The following is a 23359-nucleotide window of genomic DNA, read 5'->3' on the forward strand; positions in this document are numbered from 1 at the left end:
AAATGACTGCTCCTCACTGTAACTCTATACTGTCTGAAGTGTCCCTCAATGAGCTAAACATGAGGGGTAGTGTTTCGGTATGTTTTCATAGCGTCTGATATGTCTATGTCTGGGCAGACACACTAGTGGATGAATTGTGGGTCTTTATATCCGACAGAGTTAGTGTGTGTGTGTCTTCGCTAAGGTTAGCCGCACTCGGGTCACTAATTCTCCAGACCTGACAGTGAAAAATGTGCTCCTGCGCACTGATCATAATAGCAGGTGCCAGAGACACAGAGAACCCAATAATACACCTCTGATCCTCTTGCCTGGTCCATCTATTCTACATCAGTCCCACAGCTCCCACCATAATACATATCACTCAGAGAGAAGGATGATTGGACTAATGAGCCTGGCATGGTGTGTGTGAGAGATACTTTTTTATAATTGTTTTATCCCCTTTATTGGGTCAAGACCGTACAGTACATGAACATTCAATCAGAAATCATGCACCACCGCGTTCATGTGTACCAGCCTGTAAGAAAAACAGAAGTTTGAGAGGGTTTTAAAGAACAACTCCAGATCCCACTCATTGTCAACAGAGCACAACGCCCCCTGAAGCCCCCATGTATTGATGAAAAGGTTCCCCACCAATCTGTAGTAGGAAAACTCCACCTTCAGTCTTGCTGCCACTAACCCCTTGAGCATACCCACCACATCCACAGACCCCTGTCTCTGTATACAGTTCTACTTGGCCTTCCAGATGGCTAGCTTGGCTACTGCTGACAGAAGGTTATCAGGATTACTACAACCCTGTGCCTGAAACTGTACTTCAGTCCTAGAATGAACAGCCTGGAAGAGAAAACCTCCCACAAGGTTGAAAACCAGCTGGTTAGCAGGGTAAACATCCCTATCAGTCTTGGACACTGTATTAAGAGATGAGCTAACAACTCGGGCTGAGAACAAAATGGACAACCCTCCCCAACGCTTGGATCTAGGTGCACCAGATGTCTATTGGTGGCTATTGCCCCATATATGATCCTCCATTGGAGCTCAGCTGGCCTATGTGGATTGGCAGCTTGTAAAGTGATCGCCAGCAGCCTTTTGGGGAAGTGCCTGGACCAAACAACTCAGCCCACCTCATTTTTTAAATTTATTTATTTGTATTTAACCTTAATTTAGCCAGGTAAGCCAGTTGAGAACAAGTTCTCATTTACAACTTCGACCTGGCCAAGATAAAGCAAAGCAGTGCGATAAAAACAACAACAACACAGAGTTGCATATGGAATAAACAAAATGTACAGTCAATAACACAATAGAAAATCTATATACAGTGTGTGCAAATGTAGTAAGTTATGGAGGTAAGGCATTAAATAGGCCATAGTGCAAAATAATTACAATTTAGTATTAACACTGGAGTGATAGATGTGCAGAAGATGATGTGCAAATAGAGATACTGGTGTGCAAATGAGCAAAATAAATAACAATGTAAATAACAATATGGGGATGAGGTAGTTGGGTGGGTTTAATTACAGATGGGCTGTGTACAGGTGCAGTGATCGTTAAGCTGCTCTGACAACTGATGCTTAAAGTTAGTGAGGGAGATAAGTGTCTCCAGCTTCAGAGATTTTTGCAGTTCGTCCAGTCATTTGCAGCAGAGCACTGGAAGGAATGGCGGCCAAAGGAGGTGTTGGCTTTGGGGATGACCAGTGAGATATACCTGCTGGAATGCATACTACGGGTGGGTGTTGCTATGGTGACCAATGATCTAAGATAAGGCAGGGATTTGCCTAGAAGTGATTTATAGATGACCTGGAGCCAGTGGGCGTTGTAGAATAGATTCAGGGCTTTATGTACAGACAAGGATATGGAAGGATATGAGTACAGTGGAGGTACACCTAGGCATTGGTTAACTATGAAAGAGATAGCATCACTGGAGGTACCGATTGAGCCGGTCTCCGCGTGTATGGGGGGTGGGACAAAGGAGCTCTCTGAGGCTGGTTGAGCGGGACTGGGGGCTCTACAGTGAAATTGTATAATAAGAACTAACCCAAACAGCAATAGGCAAGGCATATTGACATGGGAGAGAGGCATAACGCAATCACAGGTGTTATTCAAGAGGGCTAAGACAACAACTGGTAATGGCGACGAAAGTTTGGGCTGAGGCTAAACAGATAAACAGGATGGGGTACTTTGTAAAGGAACAGTCCAGCAGGCATTAGCTGTGTAGCTGAGTGATCATAAGGTCCAGTGAACAGCAATAAGTACGTCCTGGAGCAGTTCGTAGGCTGCTACAGCGCAGGCGAGCAGGAGGCACTGCTGTTGATTGCGCGTGCTAGCGGGCCGGGGCTAGCAGATGGATCTTCGTGGTCGTCGCAACGGGAAGCCTGTTGAAACCACATCAGACGATTACGTCGGTAGACCAGTCGTGATGGATCGGCGGGGCTCCGTGTCGACACTAGGAGGTCCCGTCCTGTTGACAGAGAGGTAGATAGCCAGGAGATGGGCCTGGCTCGAGGCTAGCTCAAGGCTAACTGGTACGTCGGGACAGTGGTGATTAGCCAACATCAGCCATTCGGATGCAGCTAGCTAGTTGCGATGGTCCGGTGTTAAGGTCCAGTGATTCAGTGATTCCGGCAGAAAATATGATATGCTCTGGGTCGATAGCACGCTGTGCAGACTGGCAGATAATTGTCCAGGCTAGAGCTGGCTGGTAGGTAGTGCAGGCCATGGACAGTGGTGAAGATCGCTAACGGTGGCTAATAGCTAGTTAGCTGGCTAGTTTCAGCCGTAGGTTCTTGATTAAAAAAAAGAAATAATAGAATCCGTTCCACATTGGGTGAGGCGGGTTGCAGGAAAGTATATTTAGTCATTGACTTCACCCCTTCCAGAGAACATGCATTCACACATGTTGTGTACATCACCTTCTTTCCAAATGTCTTGAACTCCCCCAGTTCTGGGGTCATGAATGACAGCCCCTTACCCTCCTGCACCGCCCACGCAGCAGCAGTGACATTCAGGGTGGGGAGGACTTACTCTTGGCCATCAGTCCACAGGTCAGAATGTGTGTTGTGGGACACAAAAGCTTGATAGATGGCAAGGACTCACAGACCACTTTTTAAATCTGCTTCAGCAGGCGGGATGATGACCTCACTCTCTCTCTCCCAGCTCCTCCACTGATTGGCGTGTGCTCTGCTTCAGGTGGCCCGGCTTCGCACACCCTGCAGTTAGCAGGCTTGAACGCAGGTTGGCTGAAGAAAAGTTTGGCTAATTACGGAACAGTGGTTCTTCAAACAGCCACATCCCTGGTGGTGTGCTGGCCTTCCGGGATGTTGAGAACACTTGCCAAGCTTGTAGGGCAGACTGATAGAAAGGAGTGAGGCCAGTCAAGTCAACCCCCTCCAACCGCAGTAGGAACAGTTGCTTGTCCAGGCCCAGCTGAACCCCCCTTCTCAGCAGTGTGTACGCTGTGTCCATCCATTGTGATATAATAGTCTCTGGGCTGCTTGCAGATGGAAAGCCATGACCCTTGAGCTAATGTCCACTAGGCCCTGCCCACCTTCTTGCAGTGGCAGGTAAAAGGCTGCAGCCCGATTCCATTGCTGTCCTGACCAGAATAAGTTAACAAGCATCCTTGGAAGCTCTTGCATCAGACCTCTAGGTGGCTGTAACACTATCAGTCTGTGCCACAGGGTGGAGGCGGCCAGGTTGTTGGCTACCAGAACCCTTCCCCTATAGGACAGCTGGGGCAGCAACCATTTCCACCAAGACAATTTGGCACACACCTTCTCCACTACACCCTCCCAGTTCTTGTTCTGAAAATCTGCAGCCAATTTCCACACCACTGCAAACCCCCTGGTAGCTGTGGAGTCCTCCCTGTCTGACCCTGACCTACCTACAGAGCTTCACTTTTGGCCCAATTCACCCTAGCGAGCGAGCGAGAGAGAGAGAGAGAGAGAGAGAGAGAGAGAGAGAGAGAGAGAGAGAGAGAGAGAGAGAGAGAGAGAGAGAGAGAGAGAGAGAGAGAGAGAGAGAGAGAGAGAGAGAGAGAGAGAGAGAGAGAGAGAGAGAGAGAGAGAGAGAGAGAGAGAGAGAGAGAGAGAGAGAGAGAGAGAGAGAGAGAGAGAGAGAGAGAGAGAGAGAGAGAGAGGACGTGGGGTCGATTTGTGTCAAAGAGAGTCAGTGTACAAAGCTCTGAAGCAAAATAATCTATCAACCTGTGAGGCTTTCAAGGCTCAATACAGTGTTGTGGTTTTGCTCTCTCATAGCCACATTCCTTGGTCATGCTTGGCTGGTGGTTATGGTACCTGGAGGGAATCCACACAAACCAGGGTAATGTTGGTTAAAATGGTTCACTAGTCTGTTATTTTCTGTACCAGGAGCATAGTGGGCAGGCATGGAGAATTCCGTTGTCTGGTAGAAGAAAACGTGTCCAGGTAAAAGTCTACCAACTGAACCTGGCATCACATGAGACACTTCATCTTACTGATCTTTTCAAAATCTCTTCTACCCTCATTCTTAATCATTACCCCAAAGCTAGCCAACCAGCAAAGATTTCGGGGGAGGTGAAGAACATGGTAATTTAGACTAAGGAGAAAACAAGCCAAAGTGCATGTTTAGAACATTCATTAGTCTATCAATGCATGTTTCTCTGCCAGTCTCCCCTCCTCTGAATGTGAGAGCCTTCAGAGCTTCAGGTCATTGACCTGTTGAAATGCCAGCGAGATCCTTGCAGCCCCAAGCCCCGGCAGTCACATGTTGCTGTTCTGAAGAGGGGAGGAGAGGGGAAGGAGGGGGATAGGAGACGGGGAGGCTAAGTGGGAGGGGAGATCAGAGGGGTGTTCCCCTTCCCTGGTGTGGACCATACGTTCTGGATGGACCGGGGCCAAGTGGATCACTGCAAGGTAGTCCAGTAATTTTATATGGCCAGATAGACTGGCAGACACTGAGAAGCACTGTCTGTAGACTATGTTGCCCACACAGATGCACATGTACAGTCTTAGAAAAAAAAGGTGCTATCTAGAACCTAAAATGGTTCTTTGGCTGTCCCCATAGGAGAGCCCTTTGAAGACCCCCTTTTGGTTCCAGGTAGAACCCTTTTGGTTCCATGTAGAACTATGTTTTCATCAGACTAGACCTGCAGCATATTTATTTCAGATGGGTCTGAATCACTAAGCAGACTCCTTTTGTTTTAGAGTGAATAGCATCTTATGGTGCCCATGCCTTGTAAAGCCGTCCAGGTCAGAATCATACACTTAGAAAACTATTTTTACTTTAGACTCGTTAATGTTTTCATATGGTGTCCATGCATCTCTGCCAAATACTGTAGACCTAAATATTTCATCACAGCCCTGTGTACTACAGTACTGAAGCATTGGTTGTTCTCAAGAGTAGGAGGAGTGTTAGTGTCTCAGTCTGTGTCCCATATGGCACCCTATTCCCTATGGGCCCTGGTCAAAAGTAGTGCACTATATAAAAGGAATAGGGCACAATTTGGAACACAGTCTCAGTGTGGTTTGTTTATCTTTGATGTGATGGAAGAAGTGTTGATTTGAAACAACATGGAGAGTTGGCTTTCTTCCCCCTAACACACTGTCTCCATCGCCTTTGCTTTTGTAAACTTCCCTCCGAAATGTTGTCATGGAGAAAAAAATATTTGCTTGACGGAGAGAGTTGGACAATAACAATGTCACTTGATCCGGTCTTTTCTGTATCTTGTGTCTTGTGAAATGACTTGACGCCTGCCTCTCTGTGTGGCGACCTGAGGAAGTAAATATTATTCTGTCAGTTATGATCAGTTTACAAACATGTTACCTTTTAAAGGGGAGTTTGGGGAGCGACCCTTTAGTATGTTTTCAGTTGAAGAGCTGATACACTTGACTACACCATTGGACTCCCCAATGCATTTTAAAGGGTAGGAAGCATGAGTTATTACTGACTAATGTAACAACACAGTGTGGTCAAAGACTTAGTAACTTAGTTGTAGTCACGATTTGGTTACCTATAAGTACACACATAGTTATGTTTTTGGGTTATTACATATTTATACAACGGGTGGGTCTAATGAATGCTGATTGGTTAAAACCGCATTCCACAAGTTACCACCGGCTAAATCTATTACGTTAAGATGCCTATTTACTCTGTTCCATCTGACTATGCAATCCACTGTCTGATCAGCCCAGCCAGGCAATTTATAAACTTTATCTCCACTATAAAAAGCATCTAGACATTATCTCACATTTCTTTTAGACTAACATTTCGTTTTCAACAGTGGAGATTTGTATAAACATTGCTGTCTGTCTCTACGACATTTGCAACATTGTTTCAATATTCAAATTCGATCTCCAGCTATCCCATAGTAATGAATGTGTCGGAAGTTGGGACAAGACAGACAGGCAGGCAGGATTTCTCAGCCAGTCGAAATCATGAATCAGCTGGCATCATTTTTATGGATATATACAAAGAAATGTAAATTAGTCAAAAGTATACCAGTTTCATTTAAGGACCAAAGGATTGACAGCCATCCCATATAGATTGCAAAATAGTTGGGAAGAGATTTTTGACGTACCGATCCCTTGGCATACTGTTTATGAACTGATACGCAAAACGACACCGGATTCAAAACTTAGAATCTTTCAATTTAAATTATTATATAAAATTCTTGCTACCAATAGAATGTTATTTATATGGGGGATACAATCTTCCCAGCTCTGCAGATTTTGCTGCGAAGAGACAGAATCATTAGATCATTTGTTTTGGTACTGTCCATTTGTAGCTTGTTTTTGGACACAGGTCCAGGAATGGCTAAAGGATTGCAATATTTACCTGGAGCTAACCTTGCAGATACCATCACTGGGTGATCTGAAAAGTCATAGTCAATCGATCAATAATATAATAATACTTTTAGCAAAAAAATATATTTTCAATTCACAATCTGTAGAAACAATGAGAATAGAAAGGTTCTGAACATTTGTAAAACATCACAGTACAGTTGAAATATATATGGCAAATAGAAATCCAATATGGATGGTGTTAAGAGATAGATGGGAGGTGTTGAATGGAATTGAAGGATGGGACTAATAACAACTAACAACAAATAATAACAAGATAACTAATAATGTAAGCATACTGTGTACATAATAAGTATATAGGTTGTAGGTTGGGAGCTTTTGTGAAAGAGCACAGTTAGAAAGATATGGCATATAGAAGCAAACCGGATGGACATCATGAAAATGATCGGAGAGGTTGAGAGTAGAAGAAGTTCAGGAGAAAAAACAAACAAAATATAATTATTGTAAAATGTAGATAGTAAGTATAAGCTGGAAGTAGTGGCCTAAGCTTTGTTGTTCACTAGTTTACTCCAAGTAGGGAAAGGGTGGCGGGGTTGGAAAGTAATAAAGGGGAATATATACAGTATATTTTTAAGGATATGTATGTGTATGTATGTATGTATGTATGTATGTATGTATGTATGTATGTATGTATGTATGTATGTACAGTGGGGAAAAAAAGTATTTAGTCAGCCACCAATTGTGCAAGTTCTCCCACTTAAAAAGATGAGAGAGGCCTGTAATTTTCATCATAGGTACACGTCAACTATGACAGACAAATTGAGGAAAAAAAATCCAGAAAATCACATTGTAGGATTTTTTATGAATTTATTTGCAAATTATGGTGGAAAATAAGTATTTGGTCACCTACAAACAAGCAAGATTTCTGGCTCTCACAGACCTGTAACTTCTTCTTTAAGAGGCTCCTCTGTCCTCCACTCGTTACCTGTATTAATGGCACCTGTTTGAACTTGTTATCAGTATAAAAGACACCTGTCCACAACCTCAAACAGTCACACTCCAAACTCCACTATGGCCAAGACCAAAGAGCTGTCAAAGGACACCAGAAACAAAATGGTAGACCTGCACCAGGCTGGGAAGACTGAATCTGCAATATGTAAGCAGCTTGGTTTGAAGAAATCAACTGTGGGAGCAATTATTAGGAAATGGAAGACATACAAGACCACTGATAATCTCCCTCGATCTGGGGCTCAACGCAAGATCTCACCCCGTGGGGTCAAAATGATCACAAGAACGGTAAACAAAAATCCCAGAACCACACGGGGGGACCTAGTGAATGACCTGCAGAGAGCTGGGACCAAAGTAACAAAGCCTACCATCAGTAACACACTACGCCGCCAGGGACTCAAATCCTGCAGTGTCCCCCTGCTTAAGCCAGTACATGTCCAGGCCCGTCTGAAGTTTGCTAGAGTGCATTTGGATGATCCAGAAGAGGATTGGGAGAATGTCATATGGTCAGATGAAACCAAAATAGAACTTTTTTGGTAAAAACTCAACTCGTCGTGTTTGGAGGACAAAGAATGCTGAGTTGCATCCAAAGAACACCATACCTACTGTGAAGCATGGGGGTGGAAACATCATGCTTTGGGGCTGTTTTTCTGCAAAGGGACCAGGACGACTGATCCATGTAAAGAAAAGAATGAATGGGGCCATGTATCATGAGATTTTGAGTGAAAACCTCCTTCCATCAGCAAGGGCATTGAAGATGAAACGTGGCTGGGTCTTTCAGCATGACAATGATCCCAAACACACCGCCTGGGCAATGAAGGAGTGGCTTCGTAAGAAGCATTTCAAGGTCCTGGAGTGGCCTAGCCAGTCTCCAGATCTCAACCCCATAGAAAATCTTTGGAGGGAGTTGAAAGTCCGTGTTGCCCAGCGACAGCCCCAAAACATTACTGCTCTAGAGGAGATCTGCATGGAGGAATGGGCCAAAATACCAGCAACAGTGTGTGAAAACCTTGTGAAGACTTACAGAAAACGTTTGACCTGTGTCATTGTCAACAAAGGGTATATAACAAAGTATTGAGAAACTTTTGTTATTGACCAAATACTTATTTTCCACCATAATTTGCAAATAAATTCATAAAAAATCTTACAATGTGATTTTCTGGAAATTTTTTCCTCAATTTGTCTGTCATAGTTGACGTGTAACTATGATGAAAATTACAGGCCTCTCTCATCTTTTTAAGTGGGAGAACTTGCACAATTGGTGGCTGACTAAATACTTTTTTTCCCCACTGTATGTATGTTTGTGTGTATATATGTGTGTGTGTATGTGTGTATATGTGTATATATATATGTATATAGATTTGTATCGGGACTATATCTTGTGGAAGGATGAAATAGTATGAATAAATTCATCAAAATAACGTTTTTAATGAAAAATGTCAATCATTTTTGAATATGTTGGTAACCCCTTGAATAAAAGTGATAATGCCCTGGAAGCCGGTGTTTGGAGGATATTTTGGCACGGTTGTTGTTAGGCCCGTGCCAATATATCCTCCAAACACCGGCTTCGAGGGCATTATCACTTAAGTATTAACTTATTTCCAGATATCTTCTAAACCACCCACAATGCACTATTTATCAACGTCATTTGGCGGATCTACTCTGTGATACCGAGTTTGTATGTTAGCTCGATAGCTAGCCCAAGCTGGCTAATGTTAGCCACTAGCCATGCTAGCATGTAATTACATTCCAGACCAAGTGTTGGCGGTGGTGAGTTACAATCAACCAATCATGAGGAAGTGTGATGTAAACAAGGAACAGATGGGACACGTGCAGCCATGCAGCATGCTCTTCACGGAATTTGTGTCTGTGTTATCTAGTGGGATCCCGTTAGCACGGCAGGCTCTGGTGCCTTCTTGCCTTGGGCTCAAAACAAAAGAGAAAATCATACCTGCATGCTCTAATTGTGTAGTACCTTGTCTGTTCTCCTTTTTGTTTTGTCAACTTTTCGGCATGTTCTCTGTGAAGTAATCTATGGGGGTTTTGTAACTTTTTCCACCTTGGCTTAATGCTATTGCGCTAACTGACGGACATCTGGAATCTATCTATTTTGGACTTCCCTGACTCTCCCTCAGCCAGGCGAAGCCCCCGCCTCCCCCTTGCTTTGGTAGCTAAATAAGGTGGGGAGGACTTACTCTTGGCCCTCAGTCCACACTTTTTGTGTGTGAAACAAACAAGAAATAATACAAAAAAACAGAACTTGAGCGTCCATTACTATTCACCCCCCCCCCAAAGTCAATACTTTGTAGAGCCACCTTTTGCAGCAATTACAGCTGCAAGTCTCTTGGGGTATGTCTCTATAAGCTTGGCACATCTAGCCACTGGGATTTTTGCTCATTCTTCAAGGCAAAACTGCTCCAGCTCCTTCAAGTTGGATGGGTTCCGCTGGTGTACAGCAATCTTTAAGTCATACCACATATTCTCAATTGGATTGAGGTCTGAGCTTTGAATAGGCCATTCCAAGACATTTCAATGTTTCCCCTTCAACCACTCGAGTGTTGCTTTAGCAGTATGCTTAGGGCCATTGTCCTGCTGGAAGGTGAACCTCCGTCCCAGTCTCTAATCTCTGGAAGACTGAAACAGCTTTCCCTCAAGAATATCCCTGTATTTAGCGCCATCCATCATTCCTTCAATTCTGACCAGTTTCCCAGTCCCTGCCGATGAAAAACATCCCCACAGCATGATGCTGCCACCACCATGCTTCACTGTGTGGATGGTGTTCTCGGGGTGATGAGAGGTGTTGGGTTTGCACCAGACATAGCGTTTTCCTTGATGGCCAAAAAGCTCAATTTTAGTCTCATCTGACCAGAGTACCTTCTTCCATATGTTTGGGGAGTCTCCCACATGCCTTTTGGCGAACACCAAAGTGTTTGCTTAATTTTTTCTTTAAGCAATGTCTTTCTTTCTGCCCACTCTTCGGTAAAGCCCAGCTCTGTGGCTTAAAGTGGTCCTATGGACAGATACTCCAATCTCCACTGTGGAGCTTTGCAGCTCCTTCAGGGTTATCTTTGGTCTCTTTGTTGCCTCTCTGATTAATGCCCTCCTTTCCTGGTCTGTGAGTTTTGGTGGGTGGCCCTCTCTTGGCAGGTTTGTTGTGGTGCCATATTCTTTCCATTTTTTAATAATGGATTTAATGGTGCTCCGTGGGATGTTCAGTGTTTCTGATATATTTTTTAACCCAACCCTGATCTGTACTTCTCTACAACTTTGTCCCTGACCTGTTTGGAGAGCTCCTTGGTATTCACGGTGCCGCTTGCTTGGTGGTGCCCCTTGCTTAGTGGTGTTGCAGAATCTGGAGCCTTTCAGAACAGGGGTATATATACTGAGATCATGTGACAGATCATGTGACACTTAGATTGCTCACAGGTGGACTTTATTTAACTAATTATGTGACTTCTGAAGGTAATTGGTTGCACCAGATCTTATTTAGGGGCTTCATAGCAAAGGGGGTGAATACATATGCACGCACCACTTTTCCGTTATTAATTTTTTAGAATTTTTTGAAACAATGATTTTTTTTCATTTCACTTCACCAATTTGGACTATTCTGTGTATGTCCATTACATTAAATCCAAATAAAAATCCATTTAAATTACAGGTTGTAATGCAACAAAATAGGAAAAACGCCAAGCGGGATGAATACTTCTGCAAGGCACTGTATTTCCAAAACTGTGGTTTACTTTAATGTAGCTGTAAGCTAGATGTTGATAGCAACTGGCTGACTCGTGCACTGCTAACATAACGTTAGCAGGCTGGAGGGCTAACGTTAGCAGGCTAGTTGGCTAGCAACCTTGCAAGTTGCAATGTAACAATACATTCATAAAGTATTTCCTTGTAAGTTGGCTGAAAATGTAATTGAAACCAGTGCAAACTATTTGGTATAATTTAAAGTTATACATTTTAAGTTATTTCTGTTGGAGTTTATATTATAGAGAATAGGTTGGCTTGCCGTGTTCTCCATATTACATCAAACCCCAGAAAAAAAAAATCTGACATGACTCAGGCATTCTTTGGAATTCTGATCGGTTTTATGTAATAACTCGAAAAATAGAAAAGTGAGGTATAACTTTGCATTGGGACTTTTGCAAATCCATATGTTACATGTGGTTATGTTTATGCTACCTATACTTTGAAGTCGCTCACACCATTTGCTCCAGGGTGAGCCATTCCCTTTAAGAGCTAAAGGACTTCCTCTGAAACAGTTTGAGGACTTCTTCCTTTGACTTAGCTTCCCCAAAGATAGTCATGGCTTCCCCAGTGAGACAGGGAAGTGAGAAGTGAGATTCCCAAGGTCAACCCAGTTCATTCATAAAGCCTAGATATTGACAGACATGTACTGTAAATAATTAATTGGGGAGACGTTAATTCCTTGTTAATTTCTTCTCTTGTGTGTATGTGCGTGTGTGTGTGTGCACGTGTGAATACGTGTGTCTGTGTGTGTGTGTGTGTGCTTGTGTGTGTGTGTGCTGAATACAAGAGTTACTGGAAGAGGCCATTTAGATTAGAAGCATTGACACGCCACTGAAACACAATCGCTGGGATTTTCATTCTGTATAATAGCGTGGGTCCTTTATTGAACGCCTGGGGAAGACATCGATATTCAACACAGCTACACAGCTACTGAGGCTGAGACCAGCACAGACTGGTGCGTGCTGGGGATAGCTCTCTTTCATTCGATATTGATATCAACTGCTTCAATTAAATGTTTTATTCATGTCTTATAATAGGAGTGATACATTATTAGGCCTTTATAACTGATAACACAGATTTGTTTGTCCATTTATGACAGTCTTTCTTTTTAACATGTTCAAAGAAGTACTTGTTTTTTTATAAACCAGTATTTTTCACTAAGAGGGCTGCAGAGAAACGTGCTCTGTCTTTTGGCCAAGTGTGTTCTCAGTCCTCTCTTTCTCTCACTCTTTTTCTCACTCCTTCTCTCATTCTTTCCCTGGAGGGGGGAAGGCCAAGTGGGGCCTATTAGAAAAACACCCAGCTTGTTTACTGAGCGTGCCCAGACCAACAGCTGCCATGTCCTCCATGTGCAATATGCCACACTTGGCAAGGCTGGCACTGGCAGCCATCTTATAATATTTATCTCTGTATCAATCTCTATCTGTGTTTTTCTGGGTATTTCTATATCCTTTCCTCTCCTGCTGCCCTTTATATGTCCCTGTCTTTCCTGTCTATCACAAAATGTTTCCTTTTTTATTTATTTTTATTTATTTATTTTCTCTCTTTCTTTCGCTCTCTCTCTCTCTCCCCCCCTTTCTAACTCCCTCTGTCCCTGTTTCACTCTCTCGCGCTCTCTCTCTCTCTCTCTCTCTCTCTCTTTCTCTCTCTCTCTCTCTCTCTCTCTCTCTCTCTCTCTCTCTCTCTCTCTCTCTCTCACATTCACATACACACACACACACAAATGCACACACAGACACACACACAGACACACACACAGAGCCACACACACCGTCCGTGGTCATGCCTCAGTACAGCCTAATAGTTTTCTGGCCCTCTGGGCTCTGGCCACCCGTGTTACATTGGGGGGGTGGGAATGAAGATGGGTGTCCTATCCGCAGGCATGGTAATCATCGGTAGCTTGCTCTCACCTTCCTGTAATATGTCACAAGTGTCAGAGCACGTGACTCTGCAGTGCTACACTCTAACCCCTAGTGTTTCCCTACCCTGGTCCTCGAGTACTTCCAAAAGTACACATTTTCATTGTGGCCCTGGACAAACACACCTCATTCAACTCAGGGCTTGATGATTAGTTGACAAGTTGAATCAGGTGTGCTTGTCCATGGTTACAAAAAACATGTGTACTGTTGGGGGTACTCGAGGACCAGGGTTGGGAAACACTGCTCTATCTTACCAACCAGTTTCTGTTCTGCATTTTAAAAAAGTACATTATGTTGGATGTTGTCATTACAATCTCCTAGTGTTTCACAGCGTGAGTCATACATCCTGACAGAAACATCAACCACCCCTCATTTCATCTGCCTTCCATCTCTTTCATCAAGGGCAAACTCTACATTTCTCTCCCTCTATTTCTTTATCCCCCCGCTGTTTCTCTATCACCAGTGGCGGCTCCTGAAAAAATTCTCAGGGGGGGCAATTTTTCTGATGATTTAGGTGACCTACACACATTTTTAAAAAGATATGTCCAGCAACAACATGAAGACAGGGGCCGCATATAAGTCAATACTGATATACACATTACTTGCTTCAAAAAGGCCTCATGGTTGAATTGGAAATATGTGCACCTGAGCATAATTCACAACAAGCAAGCAAGAGCTTTTGATAGAGGCTACTGAAAACATTGATGCAAGTTATTGGTAATAAGACATTTTTATAGACTTCCATATTCTGCCCTCTTGTATAGATTTGTGAAAATGAACAGTGATAGACATTTTGCCTGAAAACAGAATTTGAAAATAATTTATAGAAAAGGTAAACACAGCTATCTGTATGGCTTTGTAAAAATGAACAACCATATTCTGGCCAATTGTATAGATTTGTAAATATGATGATGTCTCCTTTCATGCATACATTTTCAAATAAAGCTCTGCTTTGAGAAAGATCGAATGATATTGTTTAATCTTACCTTATGGCCTGCACACTGCTTGTGAAGCTTTTGAGGGCACGTTTGATGAAGACAGCATCGATGTCCTTCTTCTGTAGCTTCTGGTACAGAATGTCGACGTGGGGCATGATTTTGTGAAAAAGCCCCAGGAAAAAAATGCAATATTCTTGCTATCTATGTACCTCAGCACAAGCACCAGCTGTGTCTGTGTAGAAACGTCCGTGGTCTCGTCAGCTTGGATAGCTACGAAGTTCGCCGACTTCACCTCCTCCACAATATGTTCCCTCATGACCGCTAGCATACACTCCAGTAGCTCGTTTTGAATGGTCTTTGATGTGCCCTTGAAAACTTTAGCATTTTTAAGATGGTCATCAAACACCTCATCTAATTGTGCCACAAAGTTGACAAGTCCAAGAAAAATACCAGGGTTGGTGGAGCCCTCAGTTTCATCTTTGCCTCGCAAAGCTAACTCAAACACTCCGCAAAACTTCACACACTGGATTAGCCGGCTGAGGATGTGGCGGTTCTTGCTAACCTCATCGTTGTGGCGGCGGACAGCTAGCCTGTATCCCTCATCCAGTTGAGTGGCAATGTTCACTCTCCCCAAAGCAGACAATCTCAAACAGCTATCCATGTGGGTCTTTGACAGCTCATGTTTCTTTTCTGAAAGATGGTGCATGTCCGTTACACCTGTTGCTGTCCAAGCGGTGCTGTCTGCCGTGCCGCCTTCAGGGTGAAAGAGTAAGCAGGGGTAGCAGAAGACTGCATTAGCTACATCGCAGCCTGCTAGCCAGGTTTTTCATTCGTACCAATTCTTTGAAAATCCTCGGGTGTAGGACTTTCCCCCTTTAGTAGAAACCTGTTGAATTATTACATTTGGTCTGGGAGGTCCTAATTGTTTCGTTGCCAATTTATCTTGATTTGTTCGCCGACAAAAATGAACTTCTTTCAAAGAGACAATCGAGTTGCACTGAACGCTAGCCATCTTGACAGTAGTACGTGGATTGATTGACGCTGCTACCCGCTCTTTTCTTAGTTATGTTCATGGTTATGTTACGTATGACGAAAGCGCGTAAGTGCAAGCCCTCCCGGAACCCATAGAGATTCTATTGAAAGCTCTGATATTTGAAAAAAAAAAGATTTTACATGAGAGTCTGAGAGACTTCTGGGGCGATTTTCAACCTGACTGAAATCGCCCCAAAACGGGCGGGGCCATTTGAAGCACGACTTTAGCCTGATTGGACATTTAGTGGCAGATCAGACGTCTAGATTAGAACACTGAAAACTACTGTTGCCGTGATATAATTGATTAGAAAAAAAATCCCTTCCTTTTCCCGTTTGGCAGTGCGTCGCCCATATCGCCCTAATGAACACACCGCCCCTGTCTATCACTCTATCGAGAGCAGGATCGCTGCCCTTGATTTCTTGATCCACTGCTATTGTAGATATGATTTATAAGCTAACATTGTAATAACAAGGATCTCTCTTTCTCCCTCTCTCTCTCTCTCTCTCTCTCTCTCTCTCTCTCTCTCTCTCTCTCTCTCTCTCTCTCTCTCTCTAGCATTTCCATGATGGACGTAAAGCACAGCAACACATTGAAAGCTCATGGAAACAGCTGGAGGCGGTGAGTACTGTGTGCAGTATAGAGTAGTATTACTGATTAGAGTACTATAGTACCCTTTGTCAGAGTACTACTACAGTTATGACAGCCAAGTAGTCATAGTGTGCATGCAGTTGCTACTTTGCAGTTTAGTAGGTGAAGAAACTGAAGCCCATTACCTGGCAGTGAGAATGGCAACTAGTCAAGATTAGTGGGTATTGAATGTATGGAACTGTTGAATAAAAATCACTAGGCAGGAATTTACACAGGATTATACTCATAATATACAGCCTTCCTCCCTAAGCCATTCCATCCCTAAGCCATTCCATCCCAATGAGAAACTAAACCAAAACAATGGCCCTTTTCTTGTGAATGAGAAAGATTGTCGAGATTAGAACAGCAGAGCTCAAAGTTTATCAACGGTCATAACTGCATCTCAGAATGAGATTGAGATTAGATCAAATGAAGAAGTAAAGTGGAGGTGGTGTCCTATGCTTCCTAGACAAGTATAGTTGTATCAAAGGTTTCATTTATCATTCATTTGACTATTAGCCTTGTTGAATGCATTGCCAGATACTGTTCAGAATGCAAGGAAGCAGATTAAGATATTACCTCATTAACAGGTAACAACAGGTCAGAAGACTGTATTCATTAATGTTATCGAGAACCTCTGCTCTCAGAACAGCTTTGTTGAGTAGAGTTTCAAGGACAGTGCAGCAGATTATTGTGCATTCCTAAAGCATTTTTCCTGGACAAGGCTAGAATATAGGGATCTTTCCAAGCTGATCACAAGTAGTGAAGCAGAGGCCAACAGATGAAGGAGTGGAAAGAAGGAGTGGAAGGAGTGTCAATGTGTTTGTTTTCTCTGTAAAGGAGAGCCTATCCCTGTGATATTTTGAGTCTGTACAGGGTGTTCCTTATCCCTGTGTGGTTCTCCTATGAGGGAGTGAGAGGAAAAGAGAGAAAACAGGAAAACAGAGAAGGAGAGAGAGAGAGAACAAAAAACATATGGAGAGGGGAAAACAGATAGAGAAGGAGTGAGGGACAGAGAGAAAGAGGGAGAAAACAGAGAGAAGAAAACTGGAGAGAGAGAGAGAGAGAGAGAGAGAGAGAGAGAGAGAGAGAGAGAGAGAGAGAGAGAGAGAGAGAGAGAGAGAGAGAGAGAGAGAGAGAGAGAGAGAGAGAGAGAGAGAGAGAGAGAGAGAGAGAGAGAGCGAGAGCGAGAGAGAGCGAGAGAGACAATGTACATACATGGCAGCTCTCCTTCCTCTCTCTGTCCTCAATGTTCCCATTGTGCTAGGGGCAGCTTTGCAGGGATCAGAGTGCACCCTCACAGAACAAACACTGATTGTTCAGAGTGAGAGATGGAGGAAGGGATGGTTTTGCGCACAAACGGCCACCATGAACATTTATTTAATCTTCAGACAGACTTGACTTTGAGAGAGAGACCCTCTGGCTGTGTAAGAAGCCGCATGTCCAATATAGGATAACTGACATCTATGGCACACAATGCCTGATTTGAAACTATATGATGTCGACTCTATGTGACATCAATCCCTCTCCATTCTCCAAGTTTCCAAAGGGCATTTGTATATTAGCCTATATTATTAGTGAGTATGTCTAGGCCATACTGTATATGAGTGAAGTCTGTAGCACTATATACTACAGTAGCTATATTGCACCAACTGAGGAAATGTTATATTAGTGAGCATATCTAGGCCCTAATATGTATGAGTGACATCTAAGTTAACTGTGTGACTTCTCCCCTCAGAGTAAACGGAGGTTCGAGAGGGACTGTAAAGAGGCGGACAGGGCACAGCAGTACTTTGAGAGAATGGACGCCGACATCAATGTAACGAAGGCAGACGTGGAGAAGGTATGTTCTGTCACTGCTCTCCCGCTTACCACCGACCAATCACAAGCTCTCCTGCTTAACACCGACCAACCACACGCAGGTGCTCACCGCTCTCCTGCTCACCACCGACCAATCCCTCTCTTTGTACTGTACTGTACCACAACCCCTCCATCTCTCTCTCTCTCTCTCTTGCTCTCTCTCTCTCTCTCTCTCTCTCTCTCTCTCTCTCTCTCTCTCTCTCTCTCTCTCTCTCTCTCTCTCTCTCTCTCTCTCTCTCTCTCTATCCCTCCCTCCCTCACTCACCCCATGAGGGGAGGCATCAGTAAGTTTGTTTCACTGCAGGGCTTTCTGTACAGGCTGGCATTGTCTCTCTCAGTCAGCAGCAGCACGGTAACAGTGATCTCCCTCTTCTCACCACGGCTGATAGCAGGACTGACTAAGTCCTCATTATCAATACTGGCCAGGCCATAAGCAGAGCAGCCCGTCACTGTGGCCTGCCTGTCTACCGTGTCGCTTGGCAGCACAACCAGCGTTGTGTCCGTGTGTGGGTTGGGGGAGGGGGGGTTGTGTGTGTGTACATTATTGTCTCTGTCCAACCCTCCCTCCATGCATGCTGGGAAAAGTAGTATTTGAGTCATGTGATGTGTTGTTGTCTGTTTATTTGTATAATTGTGTTTCTGCTCACCCTGGTAAATCTCACCAGTCACCAGACTTTGTGGCCTTTTATAAAAAGCCTTTGGGGCCTTGTGTCGATGTCACCTCCTGTTTCCTTAATCATCGGTCGGGAATCGGGATAGCCTCTGACGTCCTTGCCTTTAACCCACACAGTGCCGCACACGCCACGCCATGCTGCAAGGCATCATGGGTCACCACCGCCACCACCCCGGTGTGTTGCTTCATCAGCAGTCCGCCCAGAAGCGACCCAGGCTCAGAGCTCAGAGCTGACACGGTCCAGATCCGATTATGATGCTAATACAGGCCTGAACAAGAAGCCTCTATGTCCCCACTGAGACTGACTCACAGCCAAGCAGCCACAATGGGTGGGCTAAGACCATTGGCTCAGACCAGAGCAGAACTGTACAGCACTGGACTGACAGGAACTGAACTGAGATACAATATCAGCCCTGCTTCTCCCTCAGCAACAAACACAGACACATACCAAGTCTGGGAAACAAGAGTGGCACTGTGTCTGAGTCCCCTATGTTTGTGGAAATTATTTCTCAAGTTATTTCCTGCTTGGTTATGAGAAACCAACAAGTCTTTAGTCATAACAAGGATGTTTGTATTGCATATGAAGATTGGTGTTAGTCAATGTAAAATTGATGACACTCTATATAATGTTATGGTAAGGGAAGGCAACATAGCTCTTGGAGTCTTGTATGTAGAGCTTATCATGGCCAGTGGATTGTCTGATACATAAACATTCCACTTGTCGTAAACAGGCCCAGTCATAGATAAGCATGAGTCTGTAAGTACTCACACTTTGCCACCACACATAGTACACACATTGCTGTATTCTCCAGATTAGATGCTATCTAATGGAACAATGCAGCAGTGTTAACAGCTCCTACATTATTCATACATAGTATCTGTTGTGTGGGTGTTTGTCTGACACTGACCTCACTCTCAACCTTTAACATACTCAGATTCACTTTCTCGTTGAAGACATGGAGAACAATAAAATGCATAAATAGATATGATTTAATTTCCTCTTTTATAATATACCCAGCTGACATTGGGACGTTAATTTTATTTTTCCCCCTCCTTTTTTCTTTTTACATAATTTCCGGCATCTGCTCTTTTACTCTGTACCTTTTCTTTCCAACAGTTACTCAACGTTTGTCTCGTTGCTGTTGTCGTGGCAGATCAGAAACGACCCGCTGTTATTCTGATCATAGTATAAGATGGAAAATTTGTGTTTTTCTGTTCCGGTCTGGGAATCGGAGAGCTGAGGTGGATGGCGCCTTACTATTTTAATGTGACCTGTGTTCCTCTTAACTCTCTCTCACACTGGCACAAAATATAATGGACACAAGATTGCAAACACAGTGATATCATTAGTACAAAATCATGTACTAAATCCATCACTTTCTATCTATCATGGTGTGTTTGGATCTGCCTTTTACTATTTAGTGTATTTAACCTTTTACTGCAGTTGGCTAAATCAGGGTCACACAGAGTGATTATTGGTATTCTTAAACAAATCTACTTTTAAACAAAAGTATAAACCTCACACCACATGATTATGGGCTTAAAAAGAAGAAGACACCTGTACCATGTCAGATATAGAGTTGAAATATATTCAATTTAGAGTTTGCATCCCAACTTTCTATACGTCACAGAAGACTGAAATATAACAAAGCTGTTTGATATAGAAACACTGGATTTTCGTCAGGTTTTTTGAAATAATCTTTATTAATGATGAAACATATTAACAACATTCCACCCATGAGGCCAAAGAGGATGCTTTTGGTAATTGACTACAGGAAAGGGCTAGGCCAGATAAGAGGCTGCTAGATGATCCTGGCAGACAGTTCAGCCATGTGAAACCAAATACCTCCATGGGTTCTTGCTCTACTCTGGCTGAAGAGACAGATTCCCTCCTCTGTCGTTTAGAAGACCTTGGAGTATTACATCATTGGAAGGCATGACATGTCACCACCCAACCATGAATATGTTAATTTGAGTTATAGTGATGGTTGGATCACTAAGTGTTGGATTGTGTTTTATGTGTTTAGCTATCTTCTTGTGGGCTTGTGGTATGTTATCTCAAGCACTGCTGAGAGAATTCAGTAATGGGGAAACTGTTGTAAATCTTAATCTTAATACACTCCTTACTATGTTTAAGATAATAGCCGTATTCCACATGGGATATATTTGGACTAGGGAAATCCAAGGCTGTGTAGTCTCAGTTAGGTCCATATCTCAGAGCAGTCGGTATAATCAGAGAGACTGGAGTTTGTTGAGCTGGGGTTCTTGTGGTTTGGTAAGCAGCAGGTGCAAACCTCACTGCTCCCTGTCCTCCACTGATGGACAAATCCCTCAAATGACGATTTGGCTGCTTCACCGCTTAGATTTAGACAGGTCCCTGTATTGGCTCTGTGTGGACCCCATACATTCACTGAGTCTCCTATGGAGTGTTGTCTTAGTTGGAAAGCACTGAAGAACGTAGAAAAGAAGGTCTACTGCTCGGAGCCCCTCACGTCTCAGTACTCTAGAAAGGCACTATAGGCCTACCACTTGGTCTGGAGCCCCTTAAACAACCACTATTGAGGTATGTGCCCACCTCCACACAACAGATGTAGGATCTTAATTTGAGCCAGTTTGCTACTGAAGGAAAATAATCCTGCAGCAACAGGAAATGTGAATTATTATGTGGATTATAATCAATGGACATTTCAGTGGAAATTACAAACTTTAGAAGCCTTTTTAAAACTCAAATACACTGCTTTGCAGGAAAATTCCCAACAACAAGATTAATTAAAAATCCTACATCTGTATGTGTTTAGCTACTGTGGTTGACAATACCAGTGTTAAAGTAGCCCTAACATGATGTTGTTACCCTATGTTCTGGCACAGCTTTGTGTTGATTTACCCATCATCCACCTAATTTCCCTTTTCCGGATGAACTCATCCTCATTGGTCCAGGACATGTAGCTATGACTCAGTGGTGGAAAAATTAGCCAATTGTTATACTTGAGTAAAAGTAAAGACATTTAATAGAAAATGACTCAAGTAAAAGTGAAAGTCACCCAGTAAAATACTACTTGAGTAAAATTTTTAAAGTATTTGGTTTTAATATACTTAAGTATCAAAAGTAAATGTAATTGCTAAAATATACTTAAGTATCAAAAGTAAAAGTAAAAGTATAAATCATTTCAAATTCCTTTCCTTTCAAATATGAAGCAAACCAGACAGAACCATTTTCTTGTATTTTTTATTTACGGATAGCCAGGGGCACACTCCAACACTCAGACATAATTTACAAGTGAAGCATTTGTGTTTAGTGAGTCTGCCAGGTCAGTGGCAGTAGGGATGACCAGTGATGTTCTCTTGATAAGTGCATGAATTGGACCATTTTAATGTCTTGCTAAGCATTCAAAAGGTAACGAGTACTTTTGGGTGTCAGGGAAAATGTATGGAGTAAAAAGTATTCATTTTCTTTAGGAATGTAGTGAAGTAAAAGTAAAAGTTGTCAAAAATATAAATAGTAAAGTAAAGTACAGGTACCCCAAAAAACGACTTAAGTAGTACTTTAAAGTATTTTTACTTAAGTATTTTATACCACTGCTATGACTAAACTGGGTCCTGTTCAGCAGGAAGTGGCTAACTCTTTTGTGTGTGTGTTTTTGTTGTTGTTATTTATTTTTCTGCCATACCTTGAAGCGAAGTTCCCACAAGGTAGGTCCACACTGGGCAGAGCATGTGTTATATCTGTGGGAATACACACACACACCATCTCGAGTTTCGACCTTATTTCTCAACGTACACACAGGTCACCCGTAAAACACAATCACCTGTTCAAGCCATGCTAGTGACCTCACCGACTCTCATTGAGCACTGTCCTATATCTGTACTCTGTCCAATACGGGACACTGTCCATATGTCCTCTCAGGTATATCTGTATAGCTCTGTATTGTAGGGTTTGTTTTTTACCTTAATAACTTATCTTTGGTGTCTTCATACCTGTTTTCTTTTTTTCTGTGTGAGAACGGAGAATTGATATCTGTCACTTCATGTGTGTAACCTTCTACTTTGCTTTACCCTTATACCGTTCACATGAATCAACATCTTGCTTGGCTTATGTAACTATGCCAGCAAAAGCATCTTAATTTTTCTCTATCCATTTTCTTCTTTCCTCAAAACAATCCCACTACCAATATCACATTTTTGTCTGTAAGGTGCATTTATGTGTGTAAGACAGTTCAGTCTCAGAATAGCTTTAAGATTTCAGATTTGTTTCAGAGATTGAAGCGTCTTCTACAGAAGAGGTGTGAGTGGCGCGCGTGTGTATTACATAGAGCTACGTAGATCAGCTGCTGTTTACTCCCTAGAGCGTCGACAGGATGTGATGGGGCTGAGGTGAGAGGATGAGGTTTTGTCAGTAGTGTTGCCGTGGTGATGTGTGTCTATCCTTCCACACACATTGCCTCTCTCTTACACGCATTCACGGCCTTCTGTATAGGTGTGGTAGCCAAGAGGTTGCGTCCCTCCTCATTAGCCGGCTGTGTGTGTAACTCTGGTTAATGTGTGGGTGGAGAAGTCTGGGCTAGACTGTGTCTCTGGCCTCCAAGATGTATGGGAGGAGGAATGGGGAGATGAAACCTCTCCCACCTGTCAGCAGAACTTTTTAGTCTGTGGTGAATTAATTCCTCCCGTTCAAGGGTTAAGTCGGGGGTATTTGTGGCTCCTAAGGTTCTTTCCTGTTTATGTGCGTGTCTCACTCAACATACACTGTGTGTTTTATCACCAATGGCTGCTGCTGCTACTGT

The 23359-nt window shown here is 43.1% G+C and overlaps 1 protein-coding gene across 18 annotated transcripts in view; it reads left to right on the top strand.

The window, feature by feature from the left end:
- Positions 1-23359, top strand: part of LOC121541487 (formin-binding protein 1) — a 116448-nt gene that overhangs the window by 68696 nt on the left and 24393 nt on the right. For all 18 annotated transcript variants that reach the window (XM_041850526.2, XM_041850527.2, XM_041850530.2 and 15 more), the window contains exons 5-6: positions 15974-16036; positions 17784-17888. In XM_041850526.2, coding sequence (XP_041706460.1) covers positions 15974-16036; positions 17784-17888 — 168 coding nt within the window. The remainder of the gene's footprint in view (positions 1-15973; positions 16037-17783; positions 17889-23359) is intronic.

Source organism: Coregonus clupeaformis, chromosome 27, assembly GCF_020615455.1.
Source record: "Coregonus clupeaformis isolate EN_2021a chromosome 27, ASM2061545v1, whole genome shotgun sequence".
Classification (NCBI taxonomy): domain Eukaryota; kingdom Metazoa; phylum Chordata; class Actinopteri; order Salmoniformes; family Salmonidae; genus Coregonus; species Coregonus clupeaformis.